We start from the raw sequence: 12,387 nt of genomic DNA, 5'->3' as shown, positions 1-12,387 counted from the left end.
GTGCTGCACTGCAAGGTTGTAGCTTTCACAGCTTGTTTCAGGTAGACCACCAAATGCAGGAGTGTGTACAATGCTCTCATTTACCATGTGGGCAGTGATAAACATCTGCACCACAGGGAGGCTCCTGGCTTGAGAGCTGAAATCGCCTACAAATTTGCACACACATTCACCAATTTGCTCCAGGAAGATCCCATTAGACCAATCCCAAGATGACCAGCTAAATCTGAGAAAGCTCTGAAAATTACTGCACCCATTTTTTTGAAATCTTTCCTCAAAATGATTTTTGCTATTTGTAGATCAAAAGGCATTGTTTATCTCAACTCCTAAGGAAAGGCAAAATTCATAGCAGATTTGTCTCCAAATACTTAAATAGCTGGGTGGCAGACTTGGTTTGTTTTTTTGGTTTTTTTTTGAATTTGCTATTCACTAAAATAAACATGGTGTGAAATCTGCCTCTCAGTTTTGTTTGCAGGAAGACATAACAGGAAGGCACCATGATTTTTTAAAAAATATTAAGGGCTCAAAAGTCAGACAGCTGGAAGAAAGATGCCATGCCCCTGGGGAGGTGTAATTCTCTCTCTTGGCTCACTCCTAAGGATATAGAGTCAAGAGCCGACTCAGAAACACAGGCAGAGGTACCTGCAAACCTAAGTAGCAAGGGCAGCTTTGCCATGCTTCATCCTTGGAACTGGAGCAGTTCTTATCCTGGTTTGGGATGTCCACTAGTCCCTGATCAATTCCTCTGGCTCTGGCTGTGTAAGCAAGATAACATATTTCAAATCCAACCATCTGGTCTTGCCAAAACTGCTTTAAATCAGAATAAAAATCAGAATTATGTTTTGCAGACTCTGCCTTTTTGTGCTACTCCCCGGTATCACTAATCTTTTTTTCAGATAAAAAGTCACAGTTTCACTGGTGATTCAAACCACTAACATTTACTGGCAGCCCTGACACTGGGCAAGAGAGGACTTAAATTAAAAAGTGGCAAGCAGATGACTGCTAATTATCCTTTCACTCATAAAGTTTAAATATAGCTGCCTGTGTTTGAACACAAAGAAGGCCTGCAATTAGGGCACATTCAATTGCAAATGCACCACAACCCCTCTTTACCGTGCTTGTAGAGGATGCAAAACAATACCTCAATACCAATTCTACTTAGTGGCTGTAATTTTCTTCAGTAATGTGTGTATTAGTCACAGATATATGCTAAAAGCTGTGATTCTACCCCCAAAACCAAGAAAAGCAAACACACATGCTCTGGAGGGAGAGCTTTGCTCAACATGCTCTTTGCAGTCTGGTTCTCTGATTTATTCAACATCTTTATTCTATCAAGAAGACATTTGCACCTTTTGCTATCCCATAATTTGTAAAGGAATCTGGTAGTGGTTACCCCTGCTTTGGAAGGGTGTGCACTTGATGGACAGGATCCCTTAGGATGGGTGGGGATTTCTGTGGTAGGGAAATTCTGGCACTTCTCTGCAGCTTCAATTCCTCTTCCTGATCCCCAAACTAGAAGAAAAATAACCCTACACCAAAAATCTGTATGATGAAAAGTTATAGAAACCTCAGTTAATTTTTTGAAGTAACAATTTACCACTTTCAAATTTTTTGTCAGATATTTCTCCTGAAAATTAAGAAATATGCCTGAAATCAGGATTTATAGTAAAAAGGAAAAGCTGATTTTCACAAAACTCTTATTTTATCAGGAAAAAACTGTATTCAAAGAAATTTAAGTTAACTTAGCAACTTTAAATAAAGTAAGGATGATGCCAGAGTCCATGTTTCCTGATCCTGGCCATTGTGCCAAGCTTTATCTTGGAAAGGCTCTGAAGCATTTCTCCTTCATTCCTAATACTCAGCAACCCTTTATTTAAGAATTTTAGGAGATCTTTTACCCTTTCCCAATGAATTCTTAACACTGAAGGAATCTCTGCTTGGCCTGTACAAATTCTGACCTTATCTCTCTGTGACAGACAGAAAATAAATGTACTGTTTATTTACTTGATGTTATTAATTGCAAGCAATTGCAATATTATTTTATAAACTTAACGTCATTAATTGGAGGTACCTAGTCCCTTCAGATCTTAGTGCATTAGACTCAGATGGGCAGGATACAACAACCTCACATGCACCTAAGCAGACCTTGGCAGAGGATCACCCAAAGTGATGGGCAGGCTATCAACACAATATAAATGACATTAACTGGAAGCTATGGAGAATGCAGAAAAGAAGTTAGTAGGGAAGAGGGGAGTGAAACACAGGGCAGAAGGTGAAACCAAGAAAGAGGTGAAAGGAAGAAAGATGAAAGGAAGAAAGGAAGAAAGACTCTTACTTCCAGTATAGTTTGGATAGGAACACACTGGTAAAGGTGCCAAAACAGAGCTGCTGACTGATGAATCCATCTAGGGGGAAATAGTCTGTGGTGCTGTCCAACTGGAAAAATTCCCTAAGTGGGAGCCACCACAATTTGTGTGTGAGACTGAAGACATGCCTGAAGTTAAAGGGAAACAAAAAGCAACTGCTTTTAATAGGAGTCCACTCTCTTTAAACAAATTTTCTTCTGGATACTGAAAGTTGTGCAAATGTTAGAAAGTGTGGGCCAAGCTACAATGCACATATTTAATTCAAAATAACCATTAAACGCTACAATGTCTGGAAAATACTGTAAAAATATTATCATTATTTTGAAAAGATTTTTAAAAATATTTTATCTCGTGTGAAGTGTCACCATGCTGCCATCTGTGGTTGAATGCTTCCTCTTCCACATTTCCCTCCCAGCCCCACTCTGTTAGGTCCTGTATTTCTCTGAACAGAGTCAAGCATGAGAAATGTGAAGTGCAATGCAGGATGTGTCAGAAACATGTATGAAATGTGAGAGAAACGGGAGAGGGTAGAGAAGTGTCTCATCAGCAAAGGATGCAGTGGTTTAAGCTGCTCTTCAGCTCCTCTGTGGAGCGCTCCCTCCACCGGAGATTGTGGCTGACTTTGCGAAGCAATTGCTGAATTAAAGCAGGGCCAACACTTCTGAGCCCATTATACCAAATCCTTGATGCTGATAAAATTTACTAATATTTCACTGTTTCAAAACTCAAAAATCGTGACAACATCTAAGGCACAAACAGAATGTGTCCAACACACCATCTTAGAAGTCCAGTTCTGCATCAAAACCTCACGACGGGGAACAAGTTTTCTCAGCTCACCACCAAGGGAACTGTTGAATGCCTACAAACTCTGCTTGCATTTCAGGAAGATCACAGTGTTTCCACATGAATGAAGAGCAAGGGTACCCCTTGTTGTGGTGGGGTTTAAGACTGACAATTTCAAAGATAAAGTGAGAAGTGAATGAAATCAGAACACTGAAGTCAGGATTTTCTATTTTCTTCTGGATATTTTCCCTTTTGTGCCACTCAGTTTGTATGTGAGAAAAAACAATTTCTGCATTTGTTAAAAGTAGCAACATGCTAGGTAAAATGCTAGAGGAAAAGGAAGAAAAAGAAAAGATTATCACTAATAGTATGTTTGCTTTATGATAAAGCATATTCAATGAGAGTTAGTGAAAATTCAGAAACATAACTAATACTGGTGTTATTGAAGGCTGAAATCTTACAGGATTTCTGGCACTGGAAAGATTCTGATTTCAAAAAGTCCAAATAAATTTTAAAAATGTAAGTTCTTCATGAACCTTTAAAAAACCTGCTAATTCTCCCCAGCCTTTTGACCATAAGTTGTGCCTGCTTTTTCAGGAAACAATGGCAAAAAGAGAAGGACATGCAGGAGTGGGGTGGGAAAGAAAGATAAACTATTTATCCTAATGATGGATTTAACTAATAAAACATTTAGGTTTTAAAACCAAAACAAAAGCTTCTTTAGAACAAATTGCTTACATTCAGTTAGAGAATAAGAACAATTTTTCTTCAGCTACTCTTTGAATCACGTCTTCAGCCTTCATACTTGACATGTGGTCTGATATTAAGTGGTTACTTGCTAGGAGCCACAGAGCAGCAGGAAGTGCTAAATGCCAAAGGGCCCTGAGAAACTAAAATACTCAGCAGCAAACCACTAAGCAGATCTCACCATCAGCTACTGGTCTAGCTGCTGCAAAACATACATTAAATACTCTACTGCAGTTGTTTGGAGTTAAATTTCTACTTAGTCAACTATGAAGATTATCATCACACGTAATTTTTTTTTTTTTTAAGCCTGAGCCCAAGTCTGAATATATTATTATAAAGCTTTTGTCTCAGAAACGATGCCATGTGTAAATGACATGTAGAACACATGGTTTGTATTTGTAAACCATGGTATTCCCAGAGTTTCCCCTTTCATGCTTAATCAGGCTGGGCTAATAACAAGAACTTCCTCCAGTTATTCTGCAAGAGTTTGTGAGGAATAATGTCTTTTAGTTCAGTATAAAACAAGCAGGTTCTTATTTTGTGTATATTTTGGTATAAACTCACATTAGAAATGGCTGACTATATTCTGACATATGCTGCTTCTCTATATGCCCATTTATTTTATAAACTGAGCTGTTTTTCAGGCAGACTTAAACTTTGTCAGTGTGTGCAGTACAAATGATTCCTAAACTTTTCTTCAGTATCATTCTGAAAGGTTGACCAGGATGGGATTTAACATTATCACATGGTGGCCTAAATAGATTAATACAAAGTAGCTGCTTCAGTTCTATCAGCATAAGGGAAATTTCATTTGGTTATGCTTGTTGCCTCTTCCTGATAGTTTGAATTTTAAAATTGATGCAAAAATATTAATGTGAACTTAGGACAGGATGCACTAACTCTTGGTAATGACCTCATCACGCTGAGTTGAGTTTCTAAATCCCCCCAAATTATTATTTGTCTTAACTTGTACTTATTGATTTCTACCAAAAATTGTCTGCCTTGGGCTTCTTGCAAAATCCTGTAGTTCAATTTATGTTGTAAACAAGACCTGCTTAATATGATGGAGAGTCATGTTTTCTTATTACTCCCATATTTTCATAAAATGTATCAAAATCAGCTGCTTTTTTTATCATGTTCTCCCACAGCATGAATATTCGCCCTCATCAACCCCATCTTAGGACTGAAAAACAACACTTTCCTAGCTCTCAGACAGCTTGGTAGGGCTCTTTGTGACTGGAATCTGTAGTTCTTTGGGGAAATAGAAGTGCAGAAGGAAATACAGGCACACATTAACAGCTACTTATCTACCACCCAAAATTTACCTTTTCCCCTAGATTCCATGCTCCCAGATAATCAGGTCAATGTCTAGCGCCTATTCTGGGTTTCACCCCTTCTAGAGTCTCAGATACTTTCAGCTGTCAAAAATGTGTCCTTTGCATCAACCAGAGAATTTTTTCAAGAAAAAGAGAGTCTGACATTTGTTAAGTTTACAAAGTGGTTACCCTAATCATGAACACTTTAAGTCCAAAAATCATAAATTTTCTTCTCATATAGCATCAGTCACTTTGACGCTCTGATCACTACAAGAAAGCTTCCCCAGTTCTTCACTTAACTGGGGGATTTTAAGCAATTTTTTCACTCACCCTAATTTGGAGTCAGCAGCAGATGGCATCATAGATGTCACTCACTATCATTTTGAATAAATTAACCCACAAAAAAAGCCAAAATCATCTTGGGATGTACAAGTTTTGAGACAGGACTGCCATTTGCATTCAGGCTTTCATTTTCTTCTTCTACCCAACATCGGGGCTAAAGCCTGAGGTACTGATGAATTGCTCTCTGAATTCTTAGGTAGATTTTTTTTGTCTGTCATCAGAAGGGCTCAAAGAACCCCATGAAAGAAATGGAAAGATGTGTGAGGAGCTCACCCCTCCACCTGAATGGTGCATTTCTCACTAATGGAACAAATTATCTGAAACTTCTTGCTGCCAAAGAGCAAGACCTCAAGAGGAACTGCAACATTTTGAGCACATCAATCCCAGAGCAGAGAGATGCGTGGTTTTCTGACTTCTGATCTGAGCAGCAAGGTTCCCTTTTCACCAGGACGTACCTCACCACAGACCTCACCACCTTCGTAACAAAGTGCAAGGCTGTACAATAAAACCCACAACACTAAAAGGAGAGTGAACTGGAAAGTGCACGGCCATGCAGATCAATGCAGATAAAGAGCAGACATGGCAGCAGCGGAGATTGGTGCCTGAGGGCTGTCACAAAGAGAGCCACTGCCACTGCTTTGCCTTCAGATGTGATGTGAAACAGCACCTCTTCTACCCTGCAACACAGGACCCACAGCTCATGCTGAGAGCTACCTTCAGCCCCACAACCACCAAATCTAGGTTTTGGATGAGTTCTGGGAAAGCGTTTGAATGAGGTCTTTTTTTCCAGTTGCAGTCCATCTGTGTTGGGCACATTAAGAAACTCAGCTAAATTGATCCACCTTTAAGGTGGGTTTAAATCTAGTCACTAAACATTGAAGACTACTTAAAGGTATGTAATTCAAGCAGCTGTCTGCAAGTGGCTCTGGTGTTGGCCTGAAATTTTAGAAGAGTATGTTTTGCTTTACTCATCTCCTTCAGATGCTCTGACAAACCAGCCAGCTGTCAGCTGGGGCATACCACAATGTTGAAGTGATGCACAAGCTATGCCTGCCACAGAGGTTTTGAACTTTGTTAATATTACACTTTTTCAGGGTCTAAATCAAAATTCTAGATCATGCCACCCATACTTGTGATGAGTATCACTTTATTCCTCCCAGGAGCTTACCACAAATAAAAAGGCCTGACAAAACAGTGGATGGAGGTGATAGCCCAGAAAGAGAAATGAAATCATCTTTTACCAGTAGTACTAAAAAAAAAAGTCAGCTTTAAGAAGAAAATCCTGAAAATATATTGTCCTCACATACTGGATAGCAGCTAATGAAGTGAGATGCTGTGAAGTGATACCAGGAAGTTGTTTCTGTCAGTGTGTAAGAGCAGCAGAAGGAGGAGTGGGGCTAAGAAAGCACAGAGCATAAACATGGGGACCACCTGACCAGCCTCACTGCACTATCAAGACACATACAGTACTGACCTAGAATAACAAACAGATGCATTTCATGAACCACTGCCAAAGCTGCTTTATAAAGCCATTATATTCCCCTAGCTAGAAGGGTCTCTAAAAATACTGCCTTTTAATAGATCCTGCATTGAGAATGGTGGATCAGGAAGTGGTAAAATAAATGACAGTGTGAACCTCTACAGGGATACCAACCCATCACTGGAAGAGTGTGAGGAGACAACATCATCTCAGCACAACTCATGTCAGGTTCTAGAAAATGGAAACAAGCTCACAACAGAAGCTGCCAACAGTTGCAAGTGACTCAGTCTCCTAACAGGCATAAAGTAAACAATTTGCAGGTTATTTAAAATGCAAATTGCTCTTCTATACATGCAGCTGTTGGAGCACAGGTAACATCTGATGTAAATGAGTCACCTACTTTAATCAAATAATATGGCTAGAGAAAAAGATAGAGGCAAAAACAATGACTCATTTTGTTTCTTCACATTTCTGCCCCCAATAAAGTTGTTCTCCAGGTTAGTAGGGGAATGAAAAAGCAGGTTATTTTAATGGCACCTCAGTATAAAACCAATTCTCTAGCCACCATATTAAACATTAAACAGCTTTGCATCTTTAATGCATACTTTCCCTTTTGAAGACAGAATCAACAGTTGTGTGGCCATATGTAAGTGTTTTTGTTGCGTCCAATGAGCAACTGGAAAAAAATATTCAGGAAGCAGCAAGGGAGAAAATATACAATTAAAGAAAATATGACCAAAAAAAATTAAAAACAAAGAAAGCAACACTTGTTCCCTACTGGCAGGAAGCACATCCTCAAAATTCAAATAAAAAATCAAGTCAGGCAACAAGGATGCTAAAATATCATGTGTAAAAGCTACAAATAACAACACATCTTTGAAAACACTGTTGTTTTACCTCCACTAGATTTGCCAGTCTCTCATAATGACAACTCAGCTCATTGTCAGGTGTCTTTGTACTTAAGCCACCAACCAACACAGTCTACATTGATATGGTCTCAATCTTGTCAGGCTCTGTGGTGATCCCTGTGTGGGGATCTCTCTGGATCCAGGGGTGTACACACCCACTCACAGGGCATTGTTCATGCAGCACTCTCCAGGCAGTGCTGAAATACATCTTACACCTAAAAGTAGTCCTTTCTGAAGCACTAGAACCTCCTCCCTCCTCCCTGTCCTAAGTGTCCTTCACCACAAATTTTAAGCAGGCACAGAAAAAGAAAATTATAAAAAAAGAAAAAACCAGAAAATTATACGGAAAATGGCACAGAGTTGTTTTTGCTAGCAGCCTCTGGCCCCACAAGCTGAATCTACTTGCTCCTATGTGACTAAGCAAGTTTTCATTCCCTCTCTCCTCATCAGGCAGGCATAGCTGTATACTTGATTTTCCCCAAGCAAATGTTCTGCTTCATCTTAAGATTCCCTGAGGAACAAACATAAGAGAACATTGTGGTCCATTTCAGGCCCAACCACACACTGCACTGCCCTGTGCTGCAGCAGAGGAGGTCCCTCAGTGCACTCTGGAGCTTCCCTGACGGTGTTTCATGAGTACCTCTGTGCAGCAGTGTGTGAGTGCTGTGAGTGGTATTTTGGTACCCAAAATACCAACATTGCCAGGGTGTGTGTGCCTACAAACTTCTTCTAGTCAGCAGAGCAGGGCTGATTTGCAACTGGACAAGCACACATTTTCAAAATGTGCTCAGCCCTATGGAGACCAGAATTTCATTTTCCTTAGTGCCCTACCTCAAGAAACAGACTGAGTAAAGCACAGCCCAGCCACTTTGGCAACTTTCAAGACTCTGCACTGTAAAATAGAACCCTCACTTCCTCTCGTTTTATACAGCAAAGCTTCTCCAAATCCTGCAGGAAGCCTACCCTGTCCCAAAGGGTCAGCTTCCACCCCCAATCATCCTGTGTGCACTAGCAGGATTGACTCCCGAAGGAAGGTGGTGGGATTCTGACTTACACATTGGCTCTTCTCACCTATTAAAATCCCGTAGCAGATACAAGGGCACGAGGTAAAATTCTGACATGCCGCTGAAGTGTAATGTGTGAAGCAGCAAGATGAGGGGTTTTGATGTCCTGGCAATACACCCTGAAGCTTTCCTGGGACTTTTCTCCCCTTTCAGTCAGAGATGCTTTGGCAAATGGATGTGCAGCCACGATGCTACCAGGATTCATTCATTCATTTGTGTGAACATGGGTATAAAAACCTGGAACTCTCCAAATATCTTATCACGGAGAAGATCAAGCACCACGTACTCTCGAAATCCACACCACTGGCCGAGAGAATCCACACCGAGAGAAGACAAGTCCTACGTCTGGGAGAGGGGGACAGGGTATCGGCGAGGATGTCTTTCCCGAAATTCCCAAATTCAGCTCGGCTCCGAGGTCTCGGACACAAGGACCCTTCCCTCCCTCCCCCTTACCTGAGCCGCCCACGTTAGACCGCAGCAGGCAGGTCCTCCGGGAGGAGGAAAAGGAGGAGATGTCGCTTTGGGAGCGGCCGCGGGGACCGGGCAAGGACCAGATGGGCAGCGGGGCTGTCCCGCTGCTCCCTGGCCTCTCAGCCATCGTCGACGGGTAGCCGAGAAGGGCAGGGAGGAGAGAAGAGGATGGAGAGAGGCGGCGAGGGAGGGGACAAGGAAAGTTTGCAGAGGAAGAGCCGCCCCTCTCCTCCGACCGCCCCGCCGGGACGCCGGCGGCGATTCTGGGTCTCTGGGAGCATAACTTTTGTGTTTGCACAGGAGCAAAGCGAAGTGGGGGGTTGCGTGCGCGGATCCACCCATCCCCCAGGGTGTCTTCATGCTCCCGCCATTGCCATCTCTCAGGGGAAAAAACGGAAAAAAAGGAAAAGAGAGTCAGTTAGAAAGAGTCGAGTAACCCACACCACCACTTCTGTTTTGTGTAACAGGGTGCCCTCTCCCCCGCAAAGCCGGAACGTTGCACAAGGCACCGCATCCCTGCAAAAGAGCCGCGAGAGAGACGAGTCAAATATCCTCCCCAACCCATCACCTCCCTCCCCATCTTTCTTAAGGATTGAGTTGCATGTAAGAGACTTAACTAACTTCGGCAGGAAGGTACTGCCTTTCAGATCAGTCACACAGACCTAGGCAGAAGCAAGATCAAGCTTCATGGTTTCGTTTCCTGGTGTTTTACAGAAACCTTTTTACAACAAGATGCACCTTTAAAAGGAAATTTTATGTTCACACACTGCTTCTTACAGGCAAGTCATACTACATTCTACCTCGAATAAAATCCTCGCTGCCGTGCAGCCACAGTGACAAACACAGAAAAGATTGCACCCTATATTTTTAATTCATCCAGAGTTGCATTATCTAGTTATCCAATGTGAAAGTTGCATTCAGGTTGCATTTTAACAGCTACGACTCTCCAGGTCTGATCAAAACCTATCAAGTGTGAAATTTGTCAATGTGAAATTCAGTTTCTGGTTTCTGCTTCCACCCAGGCAAGCGAGTGCCTTCATCTCAATGCCGAGCCCGTGCAGCTCCCCAGGCGCAGGGGTTTTGTGATCTTCCCAGCCGTCACCCTTCGCATTTGTCGAAGCAATTGATCCGGCACAGGAGTCTCGTATGTCAGCCATTAGTCAGGTCGAAAGGTCTTTTCTGCTCAGCTTCCCTCAGGGAAGCCTTCATTATTTCCTCTCCTTCTTCCCTCTGCTGACAGACCAGCCTGCTCCATCCCCAGCCACAGAGCTTTCCCAGCGGGACTGTGCTGTGAGAGGGAGAGGCATGGGCTTCTCGCAGGCTAGGACAGTGAGCTCCACGCTTACAGCCCCTCTCACGGGCCCAGAAGTTCCATGGTCACACAGGCAGGAACGTAGTACCCATGCTTAGAGAGCTTTTTTGCAGCTGCGCACACCAGCCCTGTGTTATTTACAAAATCTGGCAATGCGCTATTTTTATTACTTACCCTTTGCAGCTTGCATCATTACAAATGTGATTGTACACCAAAGACCTTTTTCCCCAACAGGGATTTCTGTACCTGGGCATGTGTGGGCTGGTGACATTTTCTGGACCTGTTTATGCCTTAATCAGAAGTGTACTCATTGCTGCTGTTTACTGAAATGTTTGCCACTTTTCTTTCCCCCTTTTTTTTTTTTTTTTTTTTTTTAAGAGGTGTGTTCAAGTTCAATATTGAAATACACAGTCCCTGCTCCAAACTTCACCAAAGTTTATGGCAGGACAGCGAGCTTTGGGTCAGACTGTCATGGTTTGACTTTTTTTAACATAATTTTTTCTTCCAAACATTTCGAGCGACAGAGCAATTGTAACTTTGTCTTGCTGTAAAGAATGTATGCTTCAAAATTCTCATATTAAGGAGCTGCTCAGTGTCTGCAATCCTTTGGTGTGATCAAAAAGGAGAACATGAAGAAATCGAAAGATAAACTAGAAAGGATACCATACAAGAGGTCAAAGGCATCTAAAGACTCCTTTTGAGAAGCAAAGTGACACCTAAAGGGGTGAAGCAAAAAGAAGACATAAAGTAGGTCAGTGGTGAATGTAAAAGAGATATAAAGAGGCTCTTGTTGTAATATCAAAGTGCTTTGGTAAATCAGAGTAATGTGAACAGTCAGAAAGAATAATGTGCTGGAAATCACAATGTTTTTTATCTGCCTGTAACTTATTATATTAAGGTATAGAAATGAAAAAATTACAAAATCATTTACATCTTGTTTTCACAGCCCTTTAAATATTTTTTGAATTAGATGTAACATCTGTGGTTAATGGCTCTGGAAACTGAAGCTCTGTTTCCATAGAACAGCAATAAAGTATACGTCCTTGCCAGTCGGAGAGAGATTAATTCAGCTGCCTGCCTGCTCATTCATTTTCGACTGTTCTGATGAGATTGCCACAGATCTTTCTATTTGTGGTGCTAATTATGAAAAGTTAGTATTTGCTGATTAAACCAAATTATTTCACAAAGTCTGTCCCATGGCAGCTGGGGGCTTTAGTAAAAATAAAATTCGGGCATCAGGAAAGATCGGAGAAGCACCAGGGTGGGCAACAAATTTCTGGAAGATTTATCTTTAAAGTATGTGCCTGCCACCCGTGACCCGCCGCACAAACGCCAAGCGTCATCCACTGAACTGAGGCAGCTTCTGCACAAGCCATGCTAATGATCGAAGAGAGAAATGTTTCCTTGACAGGCTTTGGGCCACCTCTCTGCCCGGGAAGCCTCCACTTACAAGTCGGCTGGAAGGAGCTGCAGCGCGATGTTACACCCTGTCCTTCTCGGGAGGACGAGGGAAGCTGAGCCTGTGGTGGGAAGCAGGAGGGAAGGGCAAGCCCAGCAGGCTGCCGAGGCCACCTCTGGGGCGGAGCGGCTGCAGACCCAAG

General features: G+C 42.1%; 1 protein-coding gene and 1 long non-coding RNA gene across 3 annotated transcripts in view; both read right to left on the bottom strand.

Annotated features, from left to right (window-relative positions):
* The window catches only part of PHACTR2 (phosphatase and actin regulator 2), a 133,899-nt gene extending 124,271 nt beyond the window's left edge, over positions 1–9,628 (bottom strand). Inside the window, exon 1 of one of the 2 annotated variants that reach the window (XM_009095334.4) lies at positions 9,457–9,628. In XM_009095334.4, the coding sequence (XP_009093582.3) occupies positions 9,457–9,601 (145 nt within the window). In that variant the 5' untranslated portion in view covers positions 9,602–9,628. The remainder of the gene's footprint in view (positions 1–9,456) is intronic. The other variant, XM_018920001.3, reaches the window with a different exon arrangement.
* A 698-nt stretch (positions 9,629–10,326) lies between these two features.
* Positions 10,327–12,328, bottom strand: LOC115485005 (uncharacterized). Its single transcript, XR_003945748.2, has 2 exons — positions 12,237–12,328; positions 10,327–11,502 (listed from the first exon to the last, which is right to left on the bottom strand). It is a non-coding gene; the product is annotated as an uncharacterized LOC115485005 (long non-coding RNA).
* Between the last annotated feature and the right edge of the window lie 59 nt (positions 12,329–12,387).

This window comes from Serinus canaria, chromosome 3, assembly GCF_022539315.1.
Source record: "Serinus canaria isolate serCan28SL12 chromosome 3, serCan2020, whole genome shotgun sequence".
NCBI lineage: Eukaryota > Metazoa > Chordata > Aves > Passeriformes > Fringillidae > Serinus > Serinus canaria.
The sequence above is the reverse complement of the archived record's forward strand: the minus strand, read 5'-3'. Positions and strand labels throughout refer to the sequence as shown.